Source organism: Takifugu flavidus, chromosome 10 (genome assembly GCF_003711565.1).
Source record: "Takifugu flavidus isolate HTHZ2018 chromosome 10, ASM371156v2, whole genome shotgun sequence".
NCBI classification, from domain to species: Eukaryota; Metazoa; Chordata; class Actinopteri; order Tetraodontiformes; family Tetraodontidae; genus Takifugu; species Takifugu flavidus.
Genome location: NC_079529.1, coordinates 937,461 through 959,066, shown reverse-complemented (window position 1 = coordinate 959,066; position 21,606 = coordinate 937,461). Strand labels below are relative to the sequence as shown.

Sequence of the window (21,606 nt, the reverse complement as noted above, 5' to 3'; positions counted from 1 at the left end):
TTGACCTCAATGACCTCCACTCACAAATGTGAAGAAAGAGAAAAATCTGTTTAATTCCCGACTCGTATATAAACAGCATAGATACATAAATACATCACAGCTCCTTCATTTGCATAAATTAGTCTGAAATATAACCAGACACATGGAATAAGAATCATTCATTTTCATTGTAAACCCACATATTTTGGAACTACAAGTTCACGGTGAAGCGTCTGTGCATTAGTAGGGTTCACACGTACAGCTGTGTCTCCGTCTCCCCAGAGACAAACTGGGTCAATAAAAAGTCTCCTGAGGCTCCATAACTTATCCAGCATAAATCTGCCATTTCAGAATAATACGTAATGTAATAAAATAACTTGTGTTTCCAAAGCTCTCAAACTGAGTCTTGTACAATCTTATTGCACCTCAGTTCTGTGAAAGTGCACCATTGGGGTGTGATGAGGAGAGTAGTGCATTTAAATGGTTTTATTCCGTTGGCACAGGAAAGCACGTACGCTTCAGAAAACCGTGTAGCTGTTGGTTTCCCCGTAACCTGCCTCCAGCAGATACTGCTCTATGCTCATCTTCTCCGAAGCCTTGATGGCTTTATCCGAGGCGCCCTTCTCCCCTGAGAGGAGTTTGCGGCCCATCTCCACCATGGAGGGTCGATCCAGGTCCTTGAACTGGCAGCAGCTCTTGATGAAGGAGTACCTGAGGAGGAGGAGGGACCAGACTTGAGCCTCCTTTGGTTCATCCACAGCGTTTCCTCAGACACAAACGAGTACTCACAGCGCGTTGGAGCAGTTAGACGGCCTCTTCAGAGGTTTCCCTCGTTGGTGGAACTGCAGAAGCTCGTTGGCTGGGATCTCTGCGAACGGAGCTTCACCTGGACGGAAGAGGAAAAGGTTCGGACCTCTCTTAGCAGTGGTGGTCATGGCAACGGTTTTATTTCTGTTCAGTGATGAGTGCTTACCTAATGACGCCATTTCGAACAGTAAGATTCCAAAGGACCAGCTGGAAGGAGACAAAAGAGTCTTTCATTAGAGGCAAAAAGTAACAAAATTATAGTCTGCAAGCATTGGCAGAAGCATCTATTCAGGAGTTCAAGCATTAGCAGAAGCATCTATTCAGGAGTTCAAGCATTAGCAGAAGCATCTGTTCAGGAGTTCAAGCATTAGCAGAAGCATCTGTTCAGGAGTTCAACCCTTTCTAAAGCTAAAGCTCACATGTCGCTGCTCGGACCGGCGGGCCTCTTGGCTAAAATCTCGGGCGCTTGCCATTTCTTCATGCTGGGGTCGTCTCTCCTGGCGGCTCCCTGGTCCTTCCTGCTGTAAACGCCATGCAGGCCCCACAGCTTGGCTGTGAAGTCCCTGCTGACCAGCACGTTGCGGGCGCGCACGTTCCCATGGAGCAGACCTTTACTGTGAAGGAACTCCTGATTGTGGACGGAGAGACAGGTGTCGGGATTAAACACGCCTCCTCCGGACCGACGGAGGAGAGATTAGTAATTAGTGGGAAAACATGGAAGGTGTTCTGGTAGCAGGGAAGGGTGCCCTTGAGCAAGGTACCGAACCCACAAATGCTGACTTTGGGCCCTGAAATAAAATGGCGACTCATCCAAGAGTAAATTCTGCCCATATGTGCACCCGCCCCGTGACCCCGAAAGGGATAAAGTGGTCAAGCAGACGAGAAATGAATAAAACAAATCAAACTCTCCTTTGCTCAGCGTGTTCTCTCGTTCATTTTTAGGGATTTTAAACTCAAACCTGCGGTCTGAACCAGTTGGAGACGTTGTTTTATATACTGACCAGTGCCGAGGCCACCTGCTTGGCCATGGTAAATATGCGCCTCTCCGTCATCTCACACGGTGGAGTCACATTTTCCTTCAAAAAGCCCCAAAAATACACAAATCATATTTACTTGTTGGATAAATCCCCCTTTTATATGTGTGGACGTGTGATTTGGACTTTAAAACTCGGGCAGATGGCGGGTGGTACCTCTCTGCATCGCCACAGGAAGCTGAGCAGGTCCCTGTTCTCCAGCTCCTCCATGACCGTCACCAACGGAGCCCGGAGCGACACCACGCCAAGGAGTTCCGGCAGGAAGGGATGCGGACCCAGCTGGGCCAAGAAGGATGCAAAGTTCAGGAAGCTGTGTCTCTCGGTGGCGTTGGCCGTGTCTGGAACAGGCAGAGCGGATCGGCACCGTTACAAACGCCGCGGGATATGAAAAACAACCGCTAAAGTAGCCTTCGCACCATTCAGAACCCGCAGCACCACATTCCTGTTGTCCATACGGGCCCTGTAGAGAGACACGGTGGAGTCGGAGGGCAGGGAGAAGGTGGTGGGCAGGGGGTTGACCAGATTGAAGGATTCTGGAAGCCTCTGACGAGGAAGCTCCCTGGGCTGCACAATGGGAGTGAAACTGGGAGGCTGTGGTGGGGGGGCCGGGGCCGGCGCCGCCGCAAGGTTTTTGGAGATGTAATTCTCGGGAGGGTGGAAGGTGGCGTAGGACATGGGGACGTCCAGAGCGATGCTCTCGTGCTCCAGGACATTGATACCGGGTGGATCTGCGGAGAGAAAGAAGCCAGGTCATCACCTGTCTCGCTGAGAGCGGCTGATTGGAGCGTTTCCCTCCAGCTTACGGTCGATGCCGTGCAGCACCCTCCTGTTGGGCGACTTTGAGGCCTTTGGTCGGATGCGGTCGACTTTTTCGGGGCAGAAGCGCAGCAGCAGGATGAAAACGATGGTGACCAGGAAGCTGGCCAGCAGCAGGACGGGCACCACGATGACCTCCTGCTCGTACACGCGGATCTCTGCGGAGCGGACACAGTTGCTGTTGGGCCTGTTTTCTACTGGCGACCCTGGAGGCGCCTGATTGAGACCTACCACAGATCGTATCTCCCTGCTGGCAGCGGTAGTCCGCCTCGGATAACGAAGACATCCTGTCACGGAAAAGACCGAAGGAGATCAGCGTCCACGCGGTCCGATGTGGAAAACAGCAGCTGTATTTTTGTACGTGGTAATAGAGACAGAGAGGACGTGAATAAGGGGACGCACGTCACCTATTGTGCTGGGAACAACAATAACAGGACTCCACACAGAAGGTGTGTGAGTAAATGTGGGATCTGGAACTTCAGGTGTTGATACAGACCCGTAATAACTGCCCTAAACACAGCTCAGCCCATAAAGATATGTCTTTAATGTTTGTCTTGCTCAGCTGTGTGACGGTACGTCAGAAAGCCGACGGGGAAGTGACGCCAGGAAACTCTTTTTGCCCTGGTTCCAACCTGCTGATCTGCATTTTTGGCCACGTATACTTCACACCTGAGGGGTGAACCTTCGCGGTCAAACTTTAAATGAATAATTGATGCCTCTGAGCTGCCGGTCTGTAAATTAAACAGTGAAACAGAAAAGACGGGCTGAGTAAAAGCCTTACCTCGCTGGGTTTTACGCTCAAGAAAAGGAATTTAACAGCTAAATATGAATCCTGGTCCTGTTATTCCGAGTGCATCTTTTCCTTTCTCACACCCTCTCACACTTCATCCTCACAGCTGGATTATAGAGTCCGGCTTCAGTTGGGTTTGTTCCACATCTCCATTGTCGGTTTCTCTCTGGTGATCTGTCAGGCTCTGGGGATCAATGTGCTGCTGTTTATCCACCCGCAGTGTTTTCCTGACTCCACCCTCCTCACACACACACACACACCCCACACACACGCACCTCTGAGCCTCTTCCCTCACGTTTACCTCCTTCCTCTCTGTGCATCTACTCCTCGGTTTAACTGCTTTTGTGCGCGTCAGGTGCAGTCAGTGACCATCTTGCTTCGTCTAGACTGGCTTTTAATCGCGCTGTGGCCATATTTAACTTTAATGTGGACGTGTCACCTGACCTGCCTCCCTCCTCTTTGTGGGTGAAAACTGGTCCTGCCACTCCTTGTCATTTTTAGTCCTTTTGTTTTGTTGGTTACAGTCATGTAGAACTGGTGTGACAGGATCTGCTGCCTTGAAGTATTCAGTCAGGAGGGGAAAAGGCACTTCTATAGAGGCGATTCCCTCATTCCTAATTATTCCTGAAGCTTTTTAATTGAATTAACTGTAAGCGTGTTAAATACAAACAATTAAAACTACATGTCAAGTATCAAGACAGTAGAATTCATAACTTCCTTTTTTTAAATATCAACTGTTGGCTTTGTTATGAAATATAAAACCCTTAAAAACAGAGATGAAAAGTACCCAAATATCAGAACTCTGCTGCAGGAATAAGATAATTATTCATTTTTTAGATAAGTGAACATCCATTAACTTCAGACTGTCAAATATTCAGCATTTGTTATGCATATTTTGATGTTCATCCGCTTACAATCACATTAGTAAGTCATGATAAACATAGTGTACAACATAGTGTATGTAAATCTCACAATTGGCTGTTCTGAGTTCAATGCTAATGCTATTTCAGTGCTAACATGCCGTCCTCTGCAATATGCCACATGAGAGATGCAGTCTGGTACCATCAGTGTGAGCACGTAAAGACTAAAATGCAGAGTAACACTATTTGCATGTGATTTGCAGGTATGATAAAAACCTGTTGAGACAAAGGTGTTACAGCCCACACTTGCTCTTTTATTTGTCAATAAAGTTGAGAACAATGTTAAGCAATGTATAAAACTGCATGACAGCATGATTCTAATATTAAACAGGCTAGATATTTATTCAATAGTCAAAATTAATGTAATAGGCACAATATTACCAGTCCTACAGTATTTTAGGTCTTTTTTGGAACACGGCAAAGGCTGCGTTGTTTCACGGGGCACAACAATTTGCGTTTAAAGGCGGCGAATTCCCGTTCACATTATTTCTTTTCCTGGTCACAGTTTGGCAGCTGAGGTGTTGGGCCGAGGTCCCAACCACTTCTCCCCTGAAAGACAGAACCAAATCAGCCCAAATGCGCCATGAATTTAAACGGAGATGGTACCGTTGTTAAAGAGAATATGAATGATTCCGTCTCCTCACCGATGCAGTGAGCCAACAGCTCAAATCTGTCCGATCCAAAAAAGATCTCGGGGCTTCCGTTCCGGTGGTACACCAACAGGGGGAAGCCAAAGGCCTGCGAGGGTTATACAGCCCGAGAAAATAGTCCAGTTAAAAGGTTCAACAGAATCACCTAAAGTAATAACGTATGAAACTGAGGTTCAGCGTCTTTCTGGCCTTCCTGGCGTGTGATAACAACGTTGCTGGACGACTGACCCCGTAGTCCAGAGCCTTCTGTGTGGCGTCTTTCAGCTTGTCTTTGATCTCCTTCGAGGCGGCCGTCTCCAGCGCATCTTTGATCACGCCGTCAGACAATCCCGCTTTCTTGGCTGCCTGGGCACACAAACAGAAAAGCCTCACTTATTAACCTCTCCAAACAGAACCAGGCGGGACCAGTTGGCACCTCCGCCAACGATGCGGCTTCGGTGATGTCCTTGTCCTCGCTCCAGATCCGTCTCCACAGCTCCCGGGACACCTGCTCCACCAGCTTGTCTCCTCCTTTCTCCTGTTCTTGCACCGCTGTCACAAAGCGCATCGCCGACAGAGAGCCTGGGAGCAAACAGCCAAAGATTGTAGCTTCAGCAGCCCCGACCTGCTGATCCACACCTGATCGTGTCAGTTGATCTCACTGGATCAGATTCATGTACCTTTTTTGAACATGACCTCAAAGGGATCAGCAGGAGCTTGCAAAGGAACATCAAAATACTCTGCTGCACGCTTCAGGTCCTTGGTCATGTACATGAATTTGTTTGGAACCACACCAGGGGGCTTGTTTCCTGTAATATAAAGAAAAAGTTCTGGTGTACAAGAGCTTACAGGTGCAAAGTATCCATTTACAGTAGTAAATTTAAAATGCTTTTGTAGTGATCATAACATCCTCTTTCCCATTATATGATGATCAATTTCTATCAATATATAAATGCATGGGTCATGTAAATCAGGAACCAAACTGTATTTAGGTGCCACATGTTCTGCATTTAATTTTTGAAGTTTTTGCACCTGATCCTTGCATGACGCCACCAAGGAACGCAGGACACAGTTTGAGTTCTATGTTCCACACGTGTCTGTAACGGCACATGACCTGTAAACATGAACAGAACACAACTTAAAGCTTCTTCTTATTCCCCTAAATGTGGAAAAGCAGGACAGACCTCAAAGCCCAGCCAGGAGTACGGAGACACCACGTCGTAGAACAACTCGATGACTTTCTTGGATGTCATCTCGGATTCCGCTCAGACGTCAGGATGCTTAAATAAAAGTAAAGTGAACAGTCGGATCATAAATGTCGCATGAATAAATAATACAGAGAACGTGTCCTCCCAGTGCCAATGTGTGTCAAAGTTCACAAGAACTGGCTCAGAACCGTTTACAAAGTAGGATTAGTTAAATGACTGCATTATTAGCAGTGCAGTGATATTACTGAATGAATGTGATCACTAAATGATCGATTTAAACTCAAATCACAGTTAGCTTGAAACGTTTTACCTTCGGATGAATGAGACGTTCAGCAAACAATATAAACTGACGACAGAAAACAGCCGCAATAGCGCCACCTTCAGGACGAAATTAGCAACAGCGTTCTTCTTCTTTTATTGTTGACAGACGGAAGCAGTCGTTCATTAGGGGGATGCCGCCACCTAGTGTACTGGAATGGTAACGTCATGAATTAAATGCTGACAAAATGGGTTTAAAACCGCATTAAAAAAATATAAATGTAATGTGATATATATTGTTTTCTTGGAGTAGTTTTGGAATAATCTATTCTTATATTGTCATAGCACCACAATAGATAAAAACAGTAAAGTCACAGTCAGCATGAATAGTAGCATTAATTTGTATGTAATGTAATTCTTTGGGGAATAATTGCCCATCAGTTTTCTTCATTACACATGTATAGATTTATTATAAGCAGCTGTGCACCAAACATTTATCGAAGAATTTATGGCTTTCTCAGCGTTTTACATCTCATTTTCAACTGATACACAATATAAAGATTTTCATGAAGCTATATCACTCATTGATTAAAATTATATTCTCAAATATACTATATATTTACAAATGGAATCAAGACTAGTAATATATTTTACTCTCTAAGCTCTTTGGGTAATAATTTCCTTTTATGTATCTTCTTGCAGATATCCCAGATCTTCAGTTGTTCCCAAACTGTCGGAAAAAGACACAATCGAACATCACATCTGTTGTTCAGTTGTGTTAAAAAGGAGATTTTTAAAACCACTTTTATCTCACCTCTCACAGTCTTTCTCTGTCTGTAAAAGAAGTCCAGAAAAGAAATTCAGTTCAGGCGTTGGAGTTTATTTTCAGCCAAACGTGTTTGACTCCTTGGAGGGATCTTACCTTCGGCTTCTGTGATGTACTTCCGCTGACTTTCTTTGGAACGCCGAGAGTCTCAAAAGAGTGGCTCCTCACTCTGATGGCTCTCTAAACACGACCATTCAGAAGAGCAGGAAAAAGAAATAAAGTCAAATCATGGGGGAACACAAGGCTTCAAACTTACCTTGAAGTTCTCGATAAATCCGCCGCTTCCCTCTGAAGTTCCCCGCGCGCTCTCAGCGGATGCGAGGGTCGACGTTGACGGGTCCCCCATCATGCACCTGGAACGTGTGGACAACTCAGCCTGCAGATTCTCCAGGAGGGAGGAGCGTGTACGGAGCTGTTTCAGAGAGAAATGAAGGGAAAACTCTAGTTTTCTAACAAAAATAAGGTGTCGCCCTGCACACACACCTCCAGCCTGCTGAACTGTTGAGCCTTGTAGCAGGAAATCTCTGCATTGATGAGTTTGGTCAGGAGGAATTCTCTCAGCAGGGATCGCTGAAACCAAAACACGCACAGTAAAATACATTATCAAAAGCAAAAGAGAGTATTAAAGGAAAGCAACAAACACTGATTTCTAATGGAAGGACTGATACACTTGACAGCTCCATTTCAAACCTCTGTGAAGATGGGAGGATCTGGAAGAGCTGGACCAAAGGGAGGGACGTCCTCTCTGGCCGTGACAGACACCTGTCAAGGAACAAATAGTGTGGTGGCCAGTTTATACGCATCAGTTCCTCTACAAGAAATTAAATTTCACTCAGCCAGGCTGCTGCATGAGGCTACAGAAAAGCTCAGGGCAGGATCAGCGTTGCTGAGCTGCTAGCGTCCTGCAGAGTAAATAGCTACAGACCCTCCAAACTCTGCGTGGAATTCAGATTAACTCAAGAACAGAGCATGGATAACGTCCATGGAACAGGTTTCCATGGCCGAGCAGCTGCATCCGAGCCTGTAAAGCACGCTGCCAGTGGGCTCTGGAACCGTGGACACGCGTTCTCTGGAGGGAGGACGCACACTTGGGTTTGGCCGTTGCCATGAGAACGGTACGTGTCTGACTGAACTGTGCCAAGTGTAAAGTTTGGTGGAGGGGGATTATCCAGTGTTGTTAAGGAGTTGGGTTTAACCTCCAAGTTCCTGAGGAGAAGAACTCTTAATGCTTCAGCATACTGAGGTTTGACCGCTCCCAAGTTTGGGGACGTCGCGCTCTCACTCTAATGTTGCTGCACGCCAGGGCGCGATGATGTAGATGAGGGTTCTGATCTCAGCCGTTACAACAGCACGTTCAAGCGTCTGGATTAATGATGGGATGTCAAAAGATATTGTTAGTACGAAGGCAGACGAGGGAATACGTTTGGTAATGTAGCGTAGGTTCGTTATTACCGTCAGTGTATTATGGATGTAAATGAGGGTAAATAAGTTGTCCATCCATCCATCCATCCATCCATCCACCCACCCACCCATCCATCCATCCATCCATCCATCCATCCATCCATCCATCCACCCACCCACCCATCCATCCATCCATCCATCCATCCATCCCTCCATCCCTCCATCCATCCATCCATCATCCATCCATCCATCCATCTCTGTGGGGAGTGCCATTCACCTGGTAGACTCTTTTGTCCATCCCCTCTGCGCTCTGAATCCTTCGAACCACCAGAAAACAGTGTAAGAAGTGCGACTTGATAACGTCAGACAGAAAAGGGGTGTTGCCCTCCTGGTAGACCAGAGCTACAATATCGTTTCCAATGTGTCTCTTCCTCTGTAGCTACACAACAAAAGCAAAAGTGTGTGAGGGTTCCGTGCAGCGAATAGTGGGGACGCTGTGGACACGTGGCTCTGACTGACCTGCTGCGGGTCACCGTCTGTGAACGGCAGCTTGGTTGCCACGTGAAACATGATTTCTCTCCCATGAAAGGAAGTGTAGACCGCCTCACTTCCTGTTTGACCGTGACACACATCCAATCCTCCTCTGAACCTGAAGACAGGGAATGAGGGCATCCCATCATCTGATTTATTACACTTGTCATTTGTCAGATTAAATTACGCAATCTGAATTTACCCAGTGAAGCCCTGCAGCTGAACCGTCTCTCCCAGAACAGACAGGAACTCTACAAACTCCTCGCTCTCCCCGTTGTTGCTGAGTATGTCCTCCTCGCTGACCTACAGAGAGGTTAAGGCCGTCAGACAGGTGGAGACGCGGCTCCGTGGCGCTGACACCTGCAGCACGGTCTCATACCTGTCCCTCCGTCTGACACAAAATGCCAAACTTAAAATTAAGAGACACCCTGTGTTCATCGAAGGCGGTTATGAGTTCTGGAGCCTGAGGGACGAGTGAGACGCAGATATGAAAAGACCGGTCGGCAATAAACGCTGCGTATTTAATATTTATTGCTAATTTTAGAGGATTACCCTGAGGTGGCAGACCACTTCAAAATTTGAGACGGTCACTCGGTCACAGAGCATCTGCAGAGAATGAGGGACTTTAGAATATTTTGGTGCTGTTTCACTCTGTGATTCGCTAAAAATTACTGCTGCAAAATTAACTTTGAGGCCGCAGCGAAAATTTGTTTCTTGAAATGGCAAAAAGAAGGAGCAGCTAACTAAATGTCAGGCTTTAATCCATTTAATCTGAATGTTTTGATAACAGGATACGAAGCAAAACGAGAGGCTTACCGGTTATTTGCCGTGCGAAGCATGTTTTAAATGTCAACATTACCGTTGGTGTTTGTTACCTTTGCTAATTCAACCGCAGAGGGGATGTTGGGGAAAAGAGAGAGGGAGAAAAGGCCATGCAGGGTGCTCTCCTTCATCCTGTGACATGTGATACACAGATTAGTGTATTACGTCCAACCTGAATGTACATCTAACCTGAAAACATCTGCTGATAGCATTAATGCAGCCCACAACTCCACCGATATGACTCAACATGTAAAGCAACTGTAAAGCTCGTGGTTATGTCCACTTGTTGCTTAATGAGTGTCTTCCAAACCAGCTGCCATATAATCAAATTGCTCCTGTAAATGCTCCTGTTAAACTGAGGTCTGAGGTCAGCAGAGGAGCTTCCCACCTCCTCCTCTCCTCACACATGATCACATGATTAAGCGCCGCTCTCATGACCTGTGGCGGTAACCTGAGAGGCGCCTTAGAGGGGAAATAACTGCAGAACCTCAGTATCACCCGCAGCCTGTTCTCCTCCTCCTCCAAACACACAGACAGAACCAGAGGCCCCAGGCAAGGATCTGCCGCTGTGAACGAGTGATGGTGCTGGAGGGAAAGAGGACAGAATGGAAACACCAGTAAAGGACAAATAAGGTGTTCCTCTGGGAGTGGGACTCACACGCGAGCGGAAGAAGGTGTGGTAGATCCTGGCCTCTCCGTCTCGCTCCATGATATCGTAGCGCTCTGGATGGAGGCCATGCTGGCAGGAAGTGGGACTCACATCCACCAGCCTCTCCAAAGGGGGGTCTATCCAGTAGCCCCCCGACTCCGATGGGAGAACAAGCGGCAGGTCTCCACCGATTGTCAAATCCTGAGACTAGAACAGACACGTGCGCTTCAGAAGGCAATGAAAGGAGTTGAATAATATCAACGCACACGTGCAGATCTTTAGATTCAAACGCACCTTCAGCGGGAGGGGGAATTCACACCGCTGCTCATCGATCCTGCTGCCCTGATGGACGAGTCCTGATGTTGAGAAACACCGGAGAACCCGAGACACAACACCAGATCGATGACAATGTAACTCACCTGCAGCTTTTCAATGATTTCAAACAGCTCCGTGTCCTAATATAAACAGAAGTCAGCTGAGGTCAGGCAGGAACACATGGGGAAGAGAAAGAGAAAAGCACAGAGACGCAGAGGCAGGGGAAGGAAAAAGACAAGCAACGCGCAAAGGAAACTTGACTTCTTAGAACAACACGGCATGGAAATACATCAGGTCTATTGAATTATACGCGTGCCGAGCACGGTGATGGAGTCACCCTCTGGTTGCTGCTGGCGCTGATAAACGACTTGCTCTCACTGGCAGGAGAATCCAGGATGTCCAACATGCTGTCCTCGCTCGATTCAGTCCTGCAGCAACAGGTTCATTTAACCGAGACGATGCGATCGGTCCTCGTGCCGCAGCCAAAGGTTGCCAGATAGCTGGAAAGTGCAGCAATAAAGTGGAAAATACAGCCTCACCTCGCCTCATCTCCGTGTGTGAATCTGTCCACGCTGTTGGAAGAAAAGGGAAGTTGAACGAATAAAGAACACATTTTACAATGACAACCATCAACACTGTTACCATAAACACTGTGAAGTGTTATTGCTCACCCTCCATACGCCCCAAAAGTGAAACTTCTCTTTCTGGAGAATGACATGTCATTCCTCTTTTTGCTCTCGTTGCCGTTGGTGCGACTCTGAATGTTTCTGCATGACAGTTTGCCACTGAGTCAATCAGGGCTGGCTCAGGTCGGATTAATTCACTCCACCATTCTGTCACTCCTCCTCCTCTGTGCCCCCTACCTCTCACTCATTTAAGCTTCCCCTTCCTCCCTCTGTCCTGCTGGCAGCCAGAGAGGCAGCATTAACCCACTCATGGTCACAGCTGCAGCAGCTTCGTCAACTTCCACCTCAAACTGCACCCGAGTCCACGTCAGGGTACCTTACTCCAGTGGATCCACGCGCCTGCAGAACGGGCATGAGGGTAAAGACAGAGCGGTAAATAAATAAACAAATGCGTGAGACATTTTCTCTGGGACCTGTTACCCTTTGAGTCGGTGAGGATCATCAATTATTGACAGACACATAGCGAGGGTGAGGAGAAAGACAGCAGGGGAGGGTGACGCCTCAGGACAGGGAGGGAGGCAGCGAAGGAGAGAGAGAGAGAGAGAGATTGTATGAAAGTGAAATAGAGAGGAAGCTCATTGTCACCACTGAATTGGGCGTCTTGTACATTCGATGGTTAGGCCAACCTTTAAACTGTTGCAATTTTCACTTATTTAATTTCATTTTGCAAAACTTCTTGAAGCAGTTTTGTGGGGGTGATTTTGAAGGTTTTTTTTTTTAAAAAAACATTTTGCTAAGAGATTAAGAAAATCCTTAGCAGTTAGAGAAGTTCTCCCATTTAAACTCCACTAATAGCAGAGCACATCCTTGTAGAAAAATGTATCTACTCAATTACACCCATTGAAATGCATTTGAATAAGAATATTCATTTTTATAGACCCGCTATTCTTGGAACAAGTATTGTGATGTATTAAGGAACGTTTATCTCAGCATTGTAAATACTTGTTATATCGTTAACTTATAGCACTTCAACAGCCTGTAGTCTATCATAGTTGCACAATCATGATTAGCCTTTTTTGCTGGATCCAACAAATTAGAAATAATAGTTCTAGGACCTGTTAACATGATTATTGGCATTAATTTGTACCGTTCAAATTCTAAATGCCCCGCCTCGTTCCGTCTGTACAGCAGTGTTTCTCTGGATGGCTGACATCCGTAGGAAGACACTCATTGGATGATTGACCTGCCAATAAAACGCTCCCTTGATCTGATTGGCTGTAATGTGACCCCCGACAGCTGGCCCCGCCTCTCTAAATGTCCACGGAAGTTTGGATCAAGCGGGATGCAGATAGTTTCCGAAAATAAGCGTGATTCCAGTCGACGTTTTTGCACTTTAGCTGCGCGGTTTCGGATTTCTTTACAGAAATCAAGGGACGCCAACAATTAGGTGTGTTTTGGTTTATATCTCCTATTTTCTTCCCGCCCCCAAGAAAAAGCAGGCAGTCCGACGTGAGCGTGTTAGCCGTTTAGCAATGGCAAGTAAACTATCAGCGTTCAACTCAAGTTTTCTGACCATAATTTACAGCTGTTCCAGATGTTCTGTTATTACAAGGCTACAAAGCTTCACACCGTCGTGTTTGTTGCAATAGAACATCGTTAAAGCTCGCTACACCTGCGGCTCGGTTAGCATTGACGTTTCATTTCCTTTTTAAACTGTTCTACATTATTCGGTGTTTTATTGTTGCAAACCGTGCTAATAATTAACTGTGCAAGAGTGTCGTTGCAGTCGTGTTCTGGAGAAAGATTGAAATATTACTGTTTATGTGACACTGTTAAGTTAAAGATGTTTCTTCGTAGCAAAATGCTGCATTGTGGCATGCGGGAACAGGATGCCCGGACACTTCGGAGACAATCCGCTGTCCTCTGTAAGCAGCTGGTGGTGGATGAGCTGCTCATCCAGTGCTTACAGGCGGACGACATCCTGACGGAGAGCATGGCAGAGAGCATTATGGTATGTGACTGTTGATTATGGATCTGGGGGCAGGAATCGAGACAATGACGATCCATGGTTCTCCATTCACGTGCTCAATATGACACATTTAATAGGTTTGTCAACAGTCATGCATTTGTACCTCTCCACAGACCTCTCCAAAATTGCCAGAGCAGCTTCAGCTTCATTACCCTCTGCTTGAGGAACAGTCCTGGGGAGTTTAAAGGCATCAAATGCATCATATATACAGCCGAATAGCTGCGAGAAAGTGCCACAAACACTGACTGTTCATGCAGAATGGTACAGACAAACTAGTGTGCAGATAAAAAGACTCCATGCAGATAGAAACCATGATGTGCTACCATGAATTTAGCTTGATTACCCTGTCGAGATGAAACATGCCTTCCTTCTCCTGCCTCCCTGCAGCCATTTCAATATTCCACCAGAGTTTTGTGTCCAGCTGTGCACAGGTTATTTATTTCAAAGTTTTCAACGTCATCGCTCCCATGAGGCGTAACTTGTCTCGCGTGCCCATCAGCCATTGGTGCAGAGGCACATTTTAGCTGTGAACAACACGGGGAGGACGGATGGGGGAGAGAAATGAAGTGTTGTTGTTAACAGTCTTTATTTGTGTGTCTTTCCGTTTGCAGGCTGAGCAAACATCTCAGAAACGGAGCTGGCGATTACAACTGCTCTTACCCAAGCGAGGACCTAAAGCCTTCAGCAGCTTCTGCTCGGCTCTGCGGGCGACGGATCAGCAGCACTTGTGTGACCTGCTCACACAAACTTCGGAAACGAATGGGAACGGGACACATGTGGAGGCGAGTGTCTCACACGCTCACTTTCTGAAACACTGACATGCTTTCAAACATGAAGCTGATTATTGGCAGACCTTGTGAGTCCACAGCAGGTGAATTGGGGATAGTTTGTCTTCCAGACAGGTGAGACGAAAGCAACTAGCTTAAAGGAAAAAGTGCTCCTTGCTGTGGAGTTTTGCCTCTGCATTGAAGCTTTCATAGCCCACTTTGCCCAAATTGTAACTCCACATCACAGCAGGCTCTTGTTGCTGCGTCCACACATGCAGTTCGGTTGTTTCATGCTTTTGTTGTGGAATAAACAGGTTCTGTCCTGAGGGGAGGTGTGGCAAATATGAGCATCTTTTAGCATTACAGAGACTCAGATGAGCACAGCTTTGTGTAAATTTGTTGATCTGGACATAGTTTTGTTCAAGGTGGGCAGTTAATACCTGCAATAGCCTGGGCACCAGTGGGCTGGGGTCTTCAATTGACCCTTCTCAGGGGGACTCTGCTTTTGCAACTATGTAGTGATGCTGGGTCTGTAAATAATACTGGCTCTGTGACCTTTATGACCTCAGAAAGCTGAAGGTTGTTCTCAGGCAAAAAAGTACGATAGACTAAAGGGAAGAAAAAAGAGATTAGGCACTGCATCATTGTCTGACACACAACCAGATGAGGGGGTCCTAGAGGAGATTCTTTAGCAGGTTCTCTTTTAATTGCCATATTTCCTACAAAAAAACAACAGCTGCTGCCAAGTTCTTAATCATATTATGTCTGTGTTTAGCTGTTAATCATTTATTCATTAAAATCGGTGTCTCTTTGAATATTAGACATGTGTCGACTCATCTGTTCCCCTTCCCACTCAAGAAGCCGTTCCAGCTAAGAGAGCACGGGCTCATGGTGAGTGCCATTGCAACATAACCTGCATTAATTCAATCATGCTCTCTTGTTGTCAATAGTTTTTTGTTTCCGTGGTGACGGGGCGGGTATAAGTGCTCCGTCGACAACTTCCCACTTTCAGGAAAGTAAAGATACTATTAGAGTGAGCCACAATAGCTCAATAGATTTAAGCTAATATTTATGTCATGGAGAGAAGTTGTACGTTGTGGTTGTACCAGGGTTGCTCTGCTCAGGTCACGGTCTACATACACGGGCCACGCCTCAAGAGTGACTCATTCCCAGCATTGTGGTGCACGGTCTGCAGTCACATGATAGACACACACACACAAGCACACACACACACACACACACACAAAGTGATGAGAAACGTCAAACAAGCAATTTAGCTTTAACTGCTTTATTTCTCACACTTCCTCATATATTTACACTAATCGTCTCTTACTTGTGTTCACAGATAAAACTGGGTGGTCGGAATATGAGAGTTAATTACTTTTGTTATCATTTCAGAATTTTCAGTCACTTATATATGTGTGTGTGTGTGTGTGTGTGTGTGAGACAGAGTCCCTGGAGGTCAGTCTGGATGCCGATAGTCCCATCAATACACCCGTGCTCCCGTGCACTCCTGATTTTTACCTCTCCCATTTTCAGCAGGTAAAAGTTTGTTATTAAAGTTTTCGAAATTTCTTATTTGTGAGATTTTAAGAAATTGTTTAAGGTTTAGAAGAAAATGCTAAATTCAGGCATAAATGAAAGCTAATGAAGGTGAATATTGCTGAAATGGTGTATTATGTGTTATATATTTTTGTTTAATGGTTGTTTTTTTATGTAAATCTGAGTATATTCAAACATGAAACACTGATTTAAGCCTCACCATCATTATTTTGGTCCACAATTTGTTGTACTCGTGTTCTGGACTCTGCACACAGTTAAACCCAGTAGAACCAGTCATCTTTTGAATCCCTGATATAATTCTAACCAATATTTCTTTGTTTATTTATCATGTTTTGTCACTTTTTCCATCTCAGTCCTATAAAATGGCCTCTTCACCTCGTGGTTTTGCGCTGGTGATCAGCAACGTCACCTTCAATCCTTGCGCCGCCCCTGAACTTGACCCCAGGAAAGGAGGGGAGGTGGACGACGAGGTGCTGAGGAAAGTCTTCACGGAGCTGGAATACTCGGTGACGGTGCAGCGAGACCTCACCGCTCAGGTGGCGCCACACACTCACACACCTGCCATCGGTGCAACAAGATGGGGCAACAGCGTGTTTTCCTGTGTTTCCTCACCCAGGGCATTAAGACGTGCATCCAGAACTTCTCCGGCCGGCCGGAGCATCGGAGCGTGGACAGCTGTGTGGTGTGTCTGCTGTCCCACGGAGTGGAGGGAGCCGTCTACGGCATCGACGGAGAGCTTCTGCAGGTGTGCTGGGCTGGGTTTGGTTTTACTCTCGGCTTTACTCCACTGGAGGAATAAAGGCGTGCGATGTGACGTCGTGCGTTCCCTTTCAGTTGGACTGGGTGTTCGAAGCCTTCGATAATGCACATTGTCCACTGCTGCAGAACAAGCCGAAGATGTTTTTCATCCAGGCGTGCAGAGGAGGTGAGTGCTGACGTCTGCAGCCCCGACACACAGAGAGGGAACAGCGTGATCGTTATCGTGTGTTCAGGATATCTGTGACCCTAAAACTCTGACCCTAAAACACCTCCTAGTCCTCAGAACCCTCCCTCTCACACGCTTTCCCTCTGTTGTCCTGATGAGAATCATGAAAAATCATTTCCGCCATGTTTACGTGCTTAAACTGTCGTTGGATTTATATCAGCTCACAGTCGGAGAACGAAGGCGGTAACTTGGTTTGTTTAATTGAATTTCTGAATTCTGAATCTCTTTTGTGATAAAATTAGATGAATCTTGAAAGTTTGTTAATTATGTATAGTAATAAACTCTTAATTCCAGTGGGGTATTAGTGCCTCGCACAGAGGGAGGTGGAATTACTGGTAGATTTGTGGAGCAGAGCTCTGAAACAACTATTTAACTCTTTCGTGCATCGAGGGGGAGGATGATGATGATGATGGTGATGGTGATGATGTGCCAGCTGCACTGGCGAGACCTTATCTGACTACATTCCTGACTTAAATGTTTTTTAACTTTTATGTGCAAGTAGTGAAACACAAGCACAGCAAATTTAGACAAGGGATCGTCCCAACAAAGGTCAGCAGATGATTCACCTTCTGTATCTGATTGTTTAGCTGTGTTTGTCAGGCTGTGTTTTGGTGTTCTTTAGATAATTCATGTCCACATGTGTGACATGCTGGAACCCTGTCCACTGTCTCAGATTTCATATTTCTAGAATTAGTAATTAGTAAAGTAGTTAATAAAGCTTTTGATTAACAATTGGTATTTGAAAGTATGACCAGAACAGCCTTATCGGACTAATACGGTGAAATAAGTTCTGTGAGTTAATTAACTGCACCTTTGAAGGGTTTTGGCTCCTGTAACGACGGCTCGTTAAACGATCTGTGACCACGACTCTTTAATTCATACAATCAGTAGGTTTCTGTGTTGCCGACCTTCATGAAGTGAAGCGAGTGTTGAAGGATCGAGAAACAGTGTTGATGTCCTGTAGAACATCATCATCAGGGTTCCTCCCACGTAACAAGGGAAGGCCAACGCCAACCCTCCTCTCCTCTCTCCTCCTCTCCTCTCCTCTCCTCCCTCCTCTCCTCTCCTCTCCTCCTCTCCTCTCCTCTCCTCTCCTCTCCTCTCCTCTCCTCTCCTCTCCTCTCCTCTCCTCTCCTCTCCTCTCTCCTCTCCCCTCCCCTCCTCTCCTCCCTCTCCTCTCCTCTCCTCTCCTCTCCTCCCCTCCTCTCCTCCCTCTCCCCTCCCCTCCCCTCCTCTCCCCTCCTCTCCTCTCCTCTCCTCCTCTCCCTCCTCTCCCCTCTCTCCCTCCCCTCCCCTCCTCTCCCCTCCCCTCCTCTCCTCTCCTCTCCTCCTCCTCCCCCCTCCTCTCCTCTCCCCTCCCCTCTCCTCTCCTCTTCCTCTCCTCCCCCCTCCTCTCCTTCCCTCCTCTCCTCTCTCCCCCCTTCCTCTCCTTCCCTCCTCTCTCCTCTCCTCTCCTCCTCTCCTCTCCTCTCCTCTCCTCTCCTCTCCTCTCCTCTCCTCTCCTCTCCTCTCCCCTGCTCTCACCCTCCATGTGGACAAGCAGCTGAACACAAACGCAGGTGTAATAAATAAAATGAATTCAAGTTTTGTTCCATTTAATGAGACCCAACCTTTCCAGATGTCAGCACACACTAGAGCGGCGCCATAATTCTGTTTGACCTGGATGTTGCAGCACTTTAATTAGCGTCACTGGGAGCGACCGTGATTACCCGGCGCGTTGGTGCCAAGATGACTGCTGTGAAAAATGTCTACGCGAGCGACAACCCCGGCGACTGTTGCACAGCCGCTCATGAGCCACACAGCTCCAGATCCGTGGGGGAAAATACAGCCCATCAGGGATTTAAATATTTAAATTATCACTTTCTTTGCCAGTTGAGGATTAAAGACAGCTGCTGGGCCTTGATCAGACCACATTAAATCATTTTAGTTTCCCTCCATGTTTTAATAATCTCTTTAAAGTACGGATGGTTCTGGCTCTGAGCGGATACAGAGCTGTCTATATTTGAATATATTTACACATCCACTCTGCACCATTGGTCCTCCTGGTCGTGGCTTTGCCATCAATTGGCTATTGTGGCCAAATTTATCGCTGAATATGTTGCAGTTTTTTGATTGGTTGGCTTGATGGGATTTTACAATACAAGTCATTTTTGAAAAGGTTCCACATGAATCTATTTATTACGAGGGTGATTATAACGGTAGATATATCGGATGTCCTTCTTCCCTGTTGACGTTTGCCTCTTGCTTCGTAGATGAGATGGACTGTGGCGTGGAGCAGATAGACGGGCCCTCTAGAACGAGCTCGCCGAGCTGTGAGCAGCGGGATGCAGGAAGGGAAGGAGAGAAGGATGCCGAGGGCAGACAGCGAGGGGACATATGCAGACCCAGGATTAAACTGCCTCAGCGGTCTGACATGATCTGTGGCTTCGCATCTCTCAAAGGTCAGAGAGTTTGTAAGTTTGCTCCTTTTGTTGTTCTGAAAATGTGGAAATGTCTTATTTGGTGAGTGAGGAACAAGTCCGGCATTAAGGCGCCTCTGTGCTACATCGATTAGCATGAACGGTTAATACCTTAGGAAGCTGAGGACAGAGTTCTTAAAACTCCAGTGCTCAGCTGTAACCACATCTGGATGCACTGTGGCTGCCTGGAGTTTGTGGTTCCAGGGTTCTTGGAGACAGCCTTCCTTCATTGCTTCATCTCTGCCTCCTTCAGGGACAGCAGCCATGCGGAACACCAAAAGAGGATCCTGGTTTATCCAAGAACTTAACACAGCACTCCGCCTTCATGCCAGGGACAGACATCTCGCAGACATTCTGGTGCAGGTGAAGATTAAACATCTCATTCTTCTTTTTCTGCAGTCTGAATGTCTTAACTTTCACATATACGTTTATCCTCTGTCTTTAGGTCAACCGCCGTATAAAGGACAGGGAGGGTTATGCCCCCGGCACTGCCCACCACCGCTGCAAGGAAATGTCTGAATTCACCAGCTCCTTGTGCAAAGATCTCTTCCTTTTCCCCAAGTACCAACCCCAGTATTGATCTGAATATATGCACAGGAGACTCAGTGGGGGAACATGTGACCCCTGTGTAAATATTGCTTCTTAAATCCAACACATGCACAGATGCACCAATAATGTGCTGATAATAGAGCAAATATGCTCACCGGCCACTTTATTAGATCCGCCTGTTCAATTGCTTGTTAAGACGATTAGCTAATTGAACACGTGGCTGCACTGCATTGAGGCTTGGAGACATGGCCAAGACGACTGCTGAAGGTCAAAACACGGCCAAGACGACTGCTGAAGGTCAAAACACGGCCAAGACGACTGCTGAAGGTCAAAAACAGCATCAGAATGGGGAAGGAAGGCGAAGTGAGTGACTTTGAAGATGGCCTTGTTCGTGTCCAGCAGGCTGGCCTGAGCGCTTCAGGAACTGTTGATCTTCTGGGATTTTCATGCACAATCTTGATACGAAGGCACCAGTAACTCAAATAACCACTGGTTACAACCGAGGAATGACCAACACGTCCAACCTTGAAGAAGATGGGCTACAGCAGCAGAAGACCAGGCCCGGTGCCCCTCCTGTTAGCTAAGAACAGGAACGTGAGGCTACAGTTCGCTCAGTTTCACCAAAGTTTGACCTCTTATGAGCGAGCCGTGCCTAATAAAGTGGCTGGTGAGTGTATGTTACTCTACATGCACGCATGTGGGTGCACGCATGTCTGTGCCAGTGGAGGAGTCAGCATTTCTTCCAGTTTTAAAAATGTATTTTCCACACAGATCTATTTTTGTGACTTTCTATGGAAATGTTTTTATATAAGGGTTGGTGTAATGAACTATCTGGTGTTTTTCTTCCGTGCACCGGCAGGGGGCAGCAGAGCAGGGACCATCCCTTTTCCTTTTTTTAGCAACCGTCAACTACAGGGAAAATTAATGTAGAACTTTCTCCTTAATTGGAAAATGCCTACACGGCAGCTTAAGAATAGGATCATTGTTTTTATTTTTTTAAATTCCAGCTGACTCTTTTATAGCTGCAAAACCTTTACGCAGACTTTGCTCATGGTGTGGGGCTGCCTGGGGAATGTGGTGCTACATGTGTGGGGTCACACACCTCATGTATGAACTCTGACCTTTATGCTAACTGACTGCTCATAAGTGGGAGCTGCAATTATGAGCAGCTCCGTCTCATATCTGTGGTATTTTACTTTGATTATAGAGGAAATGCAAGTTGTCCGGTTTCAGGGCTTCCTGAATCAACATGCGGTTTTCAGCTGTACCATGTGATGATGATCTTTTAGACAAATTTATGACCGTGGAGCCTTTACAGTATACTGTATCGCCTTGGCAACCCCCACAGACACAGAAATCAATTTCTCAGGCCCTGTGAGCATCGATGCTTCCCAGAAAAGCCTTGAGAAGTGTGTTTAGTTACAACAGTGTTGTAGTAAAAGAAAATGTTTGAAGCAGTATTGATGTTTAACACGAATGCTCATCAAACTAGATGCTCCCGGACGGGTTTATCCCGCTCTGGAAGGTGCTCTCCCCCAGAGAGGTTTTATTCCTGTCAACAGCAACGACTGCCAAACTCCGAATAAACTCACCGTGTTTTCAAAACGGGAACGCGATTTTGGTGTTTTCATTATTCTGATTTA

At 46.5% G+C, this 21,606-nt stretch overlaps 4 protein-coding genes across 12 annotated transcripts; 1 reads left to right on the top strand and 3 right to left on the bottom strand.

Annotated features, from left to right (window-relative positions):
* Window positions 1-27: 27 nt before the first annotated feature.
* Window positions 28-3,828, bottom strand: styk1b (serine/threonine/tyrosine kinase 1b). 3 transcript variants are annotated; one of them, XM_057046049.1, is made up of 11 exons: window positions 3,702-3,716; window positions 3,418-3,610; window positions 2,868-2,983; window positions 2,624-2,794; window positions 2,237-2,548; window positions 1,977-2,158; window positions 1,788-1,862; window positions 1,206-1,414; window positions 953-993; window positions 769-865; window positions 28-690 (listed from the first exon to the last, which is right to left on the bottom strand). In XM_057046049.1, the coding sequence occupies exons 3-11, from the start codon at window positions 2,920-2,922 to the stop codon at window positions 498-500; spliced, it is 1,335 nt and encodes a 444-aa protein (XP_056902029.1). In that variant the 5' UTR covers window positions 2,923-2,983; window positions 3,418-3,610; window positions 3,702-3,716; the 3' UTR covers window positions 28-497. The 3 variants fall into 3 exon arrangements, with proteins under 3 accessions (XP_056902029.1, XP_056902030.1, XP_056902028.1); XM_057046050.1 differs by having other exon boundaries at window positions 2,868-2,923; window positions 3,418-3,828; XM_057046048.1 differs by having other exon boundaries at window positions 3,418-3,826.
* A 751-nt stretch (window positions 3,829-4,579) lies between these two features.
* On the bottom strand, window positions 4,580-6,563 carry LOC130533032 (glutathione S-transferase kappa 1-like). The gene is made up of 8 exons (XM_057046161.1): window positions 6,494-6,563; window positions 6,160-6,255; window positions 6,008-6,089; window positions 5,656-5,784; window positions 5,412-5,557; window positions 5,225-5,341; window positions 4,991-5,084; window positions 4,580-4,895 (listed from the first exon to the last, which is right to left on the bottom strand). Exons 2-8 carry the CDS (start codon window positions 6,226-6,228, stop codon window positions 4,846-4,848), a joined length of 687 nt encoding a protein of 228 aa, XP_056902141.1. The 5' UTR covers window positions 6,229-6,255; window positions 6,494-6,563; the 3' UTR covers window positions 4,580-4,845.
* Window positions 6,564-6,882: 319 nt separating this feature from the next.
* Window positions 6,883-12,025, bottom strand: rap1gapl (RAP1 GTPase activating protein-like). Of its 5 annotated transcripts, none has more exons than XM_057045977.1 (20): window positions 11,849-12,025; window positions 11,657-11,752; window positions 11,525-11,557; window positions 11,296-11,413; window positions 11,090-11,125; window positions 10,965-11,012; window positions 10,680-10,877; window positions 10,473-10,606; window positions 10,075-10,153; window positions 9,752-9,805; window positions 9,579-9,662; window positions 9,402-9,502; window positions 9,188-9,317; window positions 8,946-9,107; window positions 7,958-8,029; window positions 7,751-7,837; window positions 7,524-7,679; window positions 7,364-7,447; window positions 7,256-7,275; window positions 6,883-7,171 (listed from the first exon to the last, which is right to left on the bottom strand). In XM_057045977.1, exons 1-20 carry the CDS (start codon window positions 11,857-11,859, stop codon window positions 7,126-7,128), a joined length of 1,749 nt encoding a protein of 582 aa, XP_056901957.1. In that variant the 5' UTR covers window positions 11,860-12,025; the 3' UTR covers window positions 6,883-7,125. The 5 variants fall into 5 exon arrangements, with proteins under 5 accessions (XP_056901957.1, XP_056901960.1, XP_056901958.1 ...); XM_057045980.1 differs by having other exon boundaries at window positions 10,509-10,606; XM_057045978.1 differs by having other exon boundaries at window positions 11,302-11,413.
* An 878-nt stretch (window positions 12,026-12,903) lies between these two features.
* casp2 (caspase 2, apoptosis-related cysteine peptidase) lies at window positions 12,904-21,574 on the top strand. Of its 3 annotated transcripts, none has more exons than XM_057046054.1 (12): window positions 12,904-13,058; window positions 13,469-13,622; window positions 14,252-14,422; window positions 15,229-15,298; window positions 15,858-15,949; window positions 16,324-16,506; window positions 16,587-16,715; window positions 16,805-16,895; window positions 19,208-19,396; window positions 19,668-19,777; window positions 19,860-20,230; window positions 20,291-21,574. In XM_057046054.1, the coding sequence occupies exons 2-11, from the start codon at window positions 13,473-13,475 to the stop codon at window positions 19,992-19,994; spliced, it is 1,320 nt and encodes a 439-aa protein (XP_056902034.1). In that variant the 5' UTR covers window positions 12,904-13,058; window positions 13,469-13,472; the 3' UTR covers window positions 19,995-20,230; window positions 20,291-21,574. The 3 variants fall into 3 exon arrangements, with proteins under 3 accessions (XP_056902034.1, XP_056902032.1, XP_056902033.1); XM_057046052.1 differs by having other exon boundaries at window positions 19,208-19,408; XM_057046053.1 differs by having other exon boundaries at window positions 12,919-13,146; window positions 19,208-19,408.
* The last annotated feature ends 32 nt before the right edge of the window (window positions 21,575-21,606 follow it).

Coding starts and splice junctions, on each gene's coding strand:
- styk1b (XM_057046050.1), bottom strand. CDS start 2,922: ATGTCTTCGTTATCCGAGGCGGACTACCGCTGCCAGCAGGGAGATACG. Junction 2,549..2,623: donor GGTGCTGCACGGCATCGACC/GTAAGCTGGAGG, acceptor TTCTCTCCGCAG/ATCCACCCGGTATCAATGTC. Junction 1,863..1,976: donor TCCTGTGGCGATGCAGAGAG/GTACCACCCGCC, acceptor GGCTTTTTGAAG/GAAAATGTGACTCCACCGTG.
- LOC130533032 (XM_057046161.1), bottom strand. CDS start 6,228: ATGACATCCAAGAAAGTCATCGAGTTGTTCTACGACGTGGTGTCTCCG. Junction 6,090..6,159: donor ACTCCTGGCTGGGCTTTGAG/GTCTGTCCTGCT, acceptor TCATGTTTACAG/GTCATGTGCCGTTACAGACA. Junction 5,085..5,224: donor AGAAGGCTCTGGACTACGGG/GTCAGTCGTCCA, acceptor TAACCCTCGCAG/GCCTTTGGCTTCCCCCTGTT.
- rap1gapl (XM_057045977.1), bottom strand. Junction 11,414..11,524: donor ACACACGGAGATGAGGCGAG/GTGAGGCTGTAT, acceptor CTGTTGCTGCAG/GACTGAATCGAGCGAGGACA. Junction 10,607..10,679: donor ACACCTTCTTCCGCTCGCGT/GTGAGTCCCACT, acceptor CTTTCCCTCCAG/CACCATCACTCGTTCACAGC.
- casp2 (XM_057046052.1), top strand. CDS start 13,473: ATGCTGCATTGTGGCATGCGGGAACAGGATGCCCGGACACTTCGGAGA. Junction 16,507..16,586: donor AGCGAGACCTCACCGCTCAG/GTGGCGCCACAC, acceptor TTCCTCACCCAG/GGCATTAAGACGTGCATCCA. Junction 16,896..19,207: donor CATCCAGGCGTGCAGAGGAG/GTGAGTGCTGAC, acceptor CTTGCTTCGTAG/ATGAGATGGACTGTGGCGTG.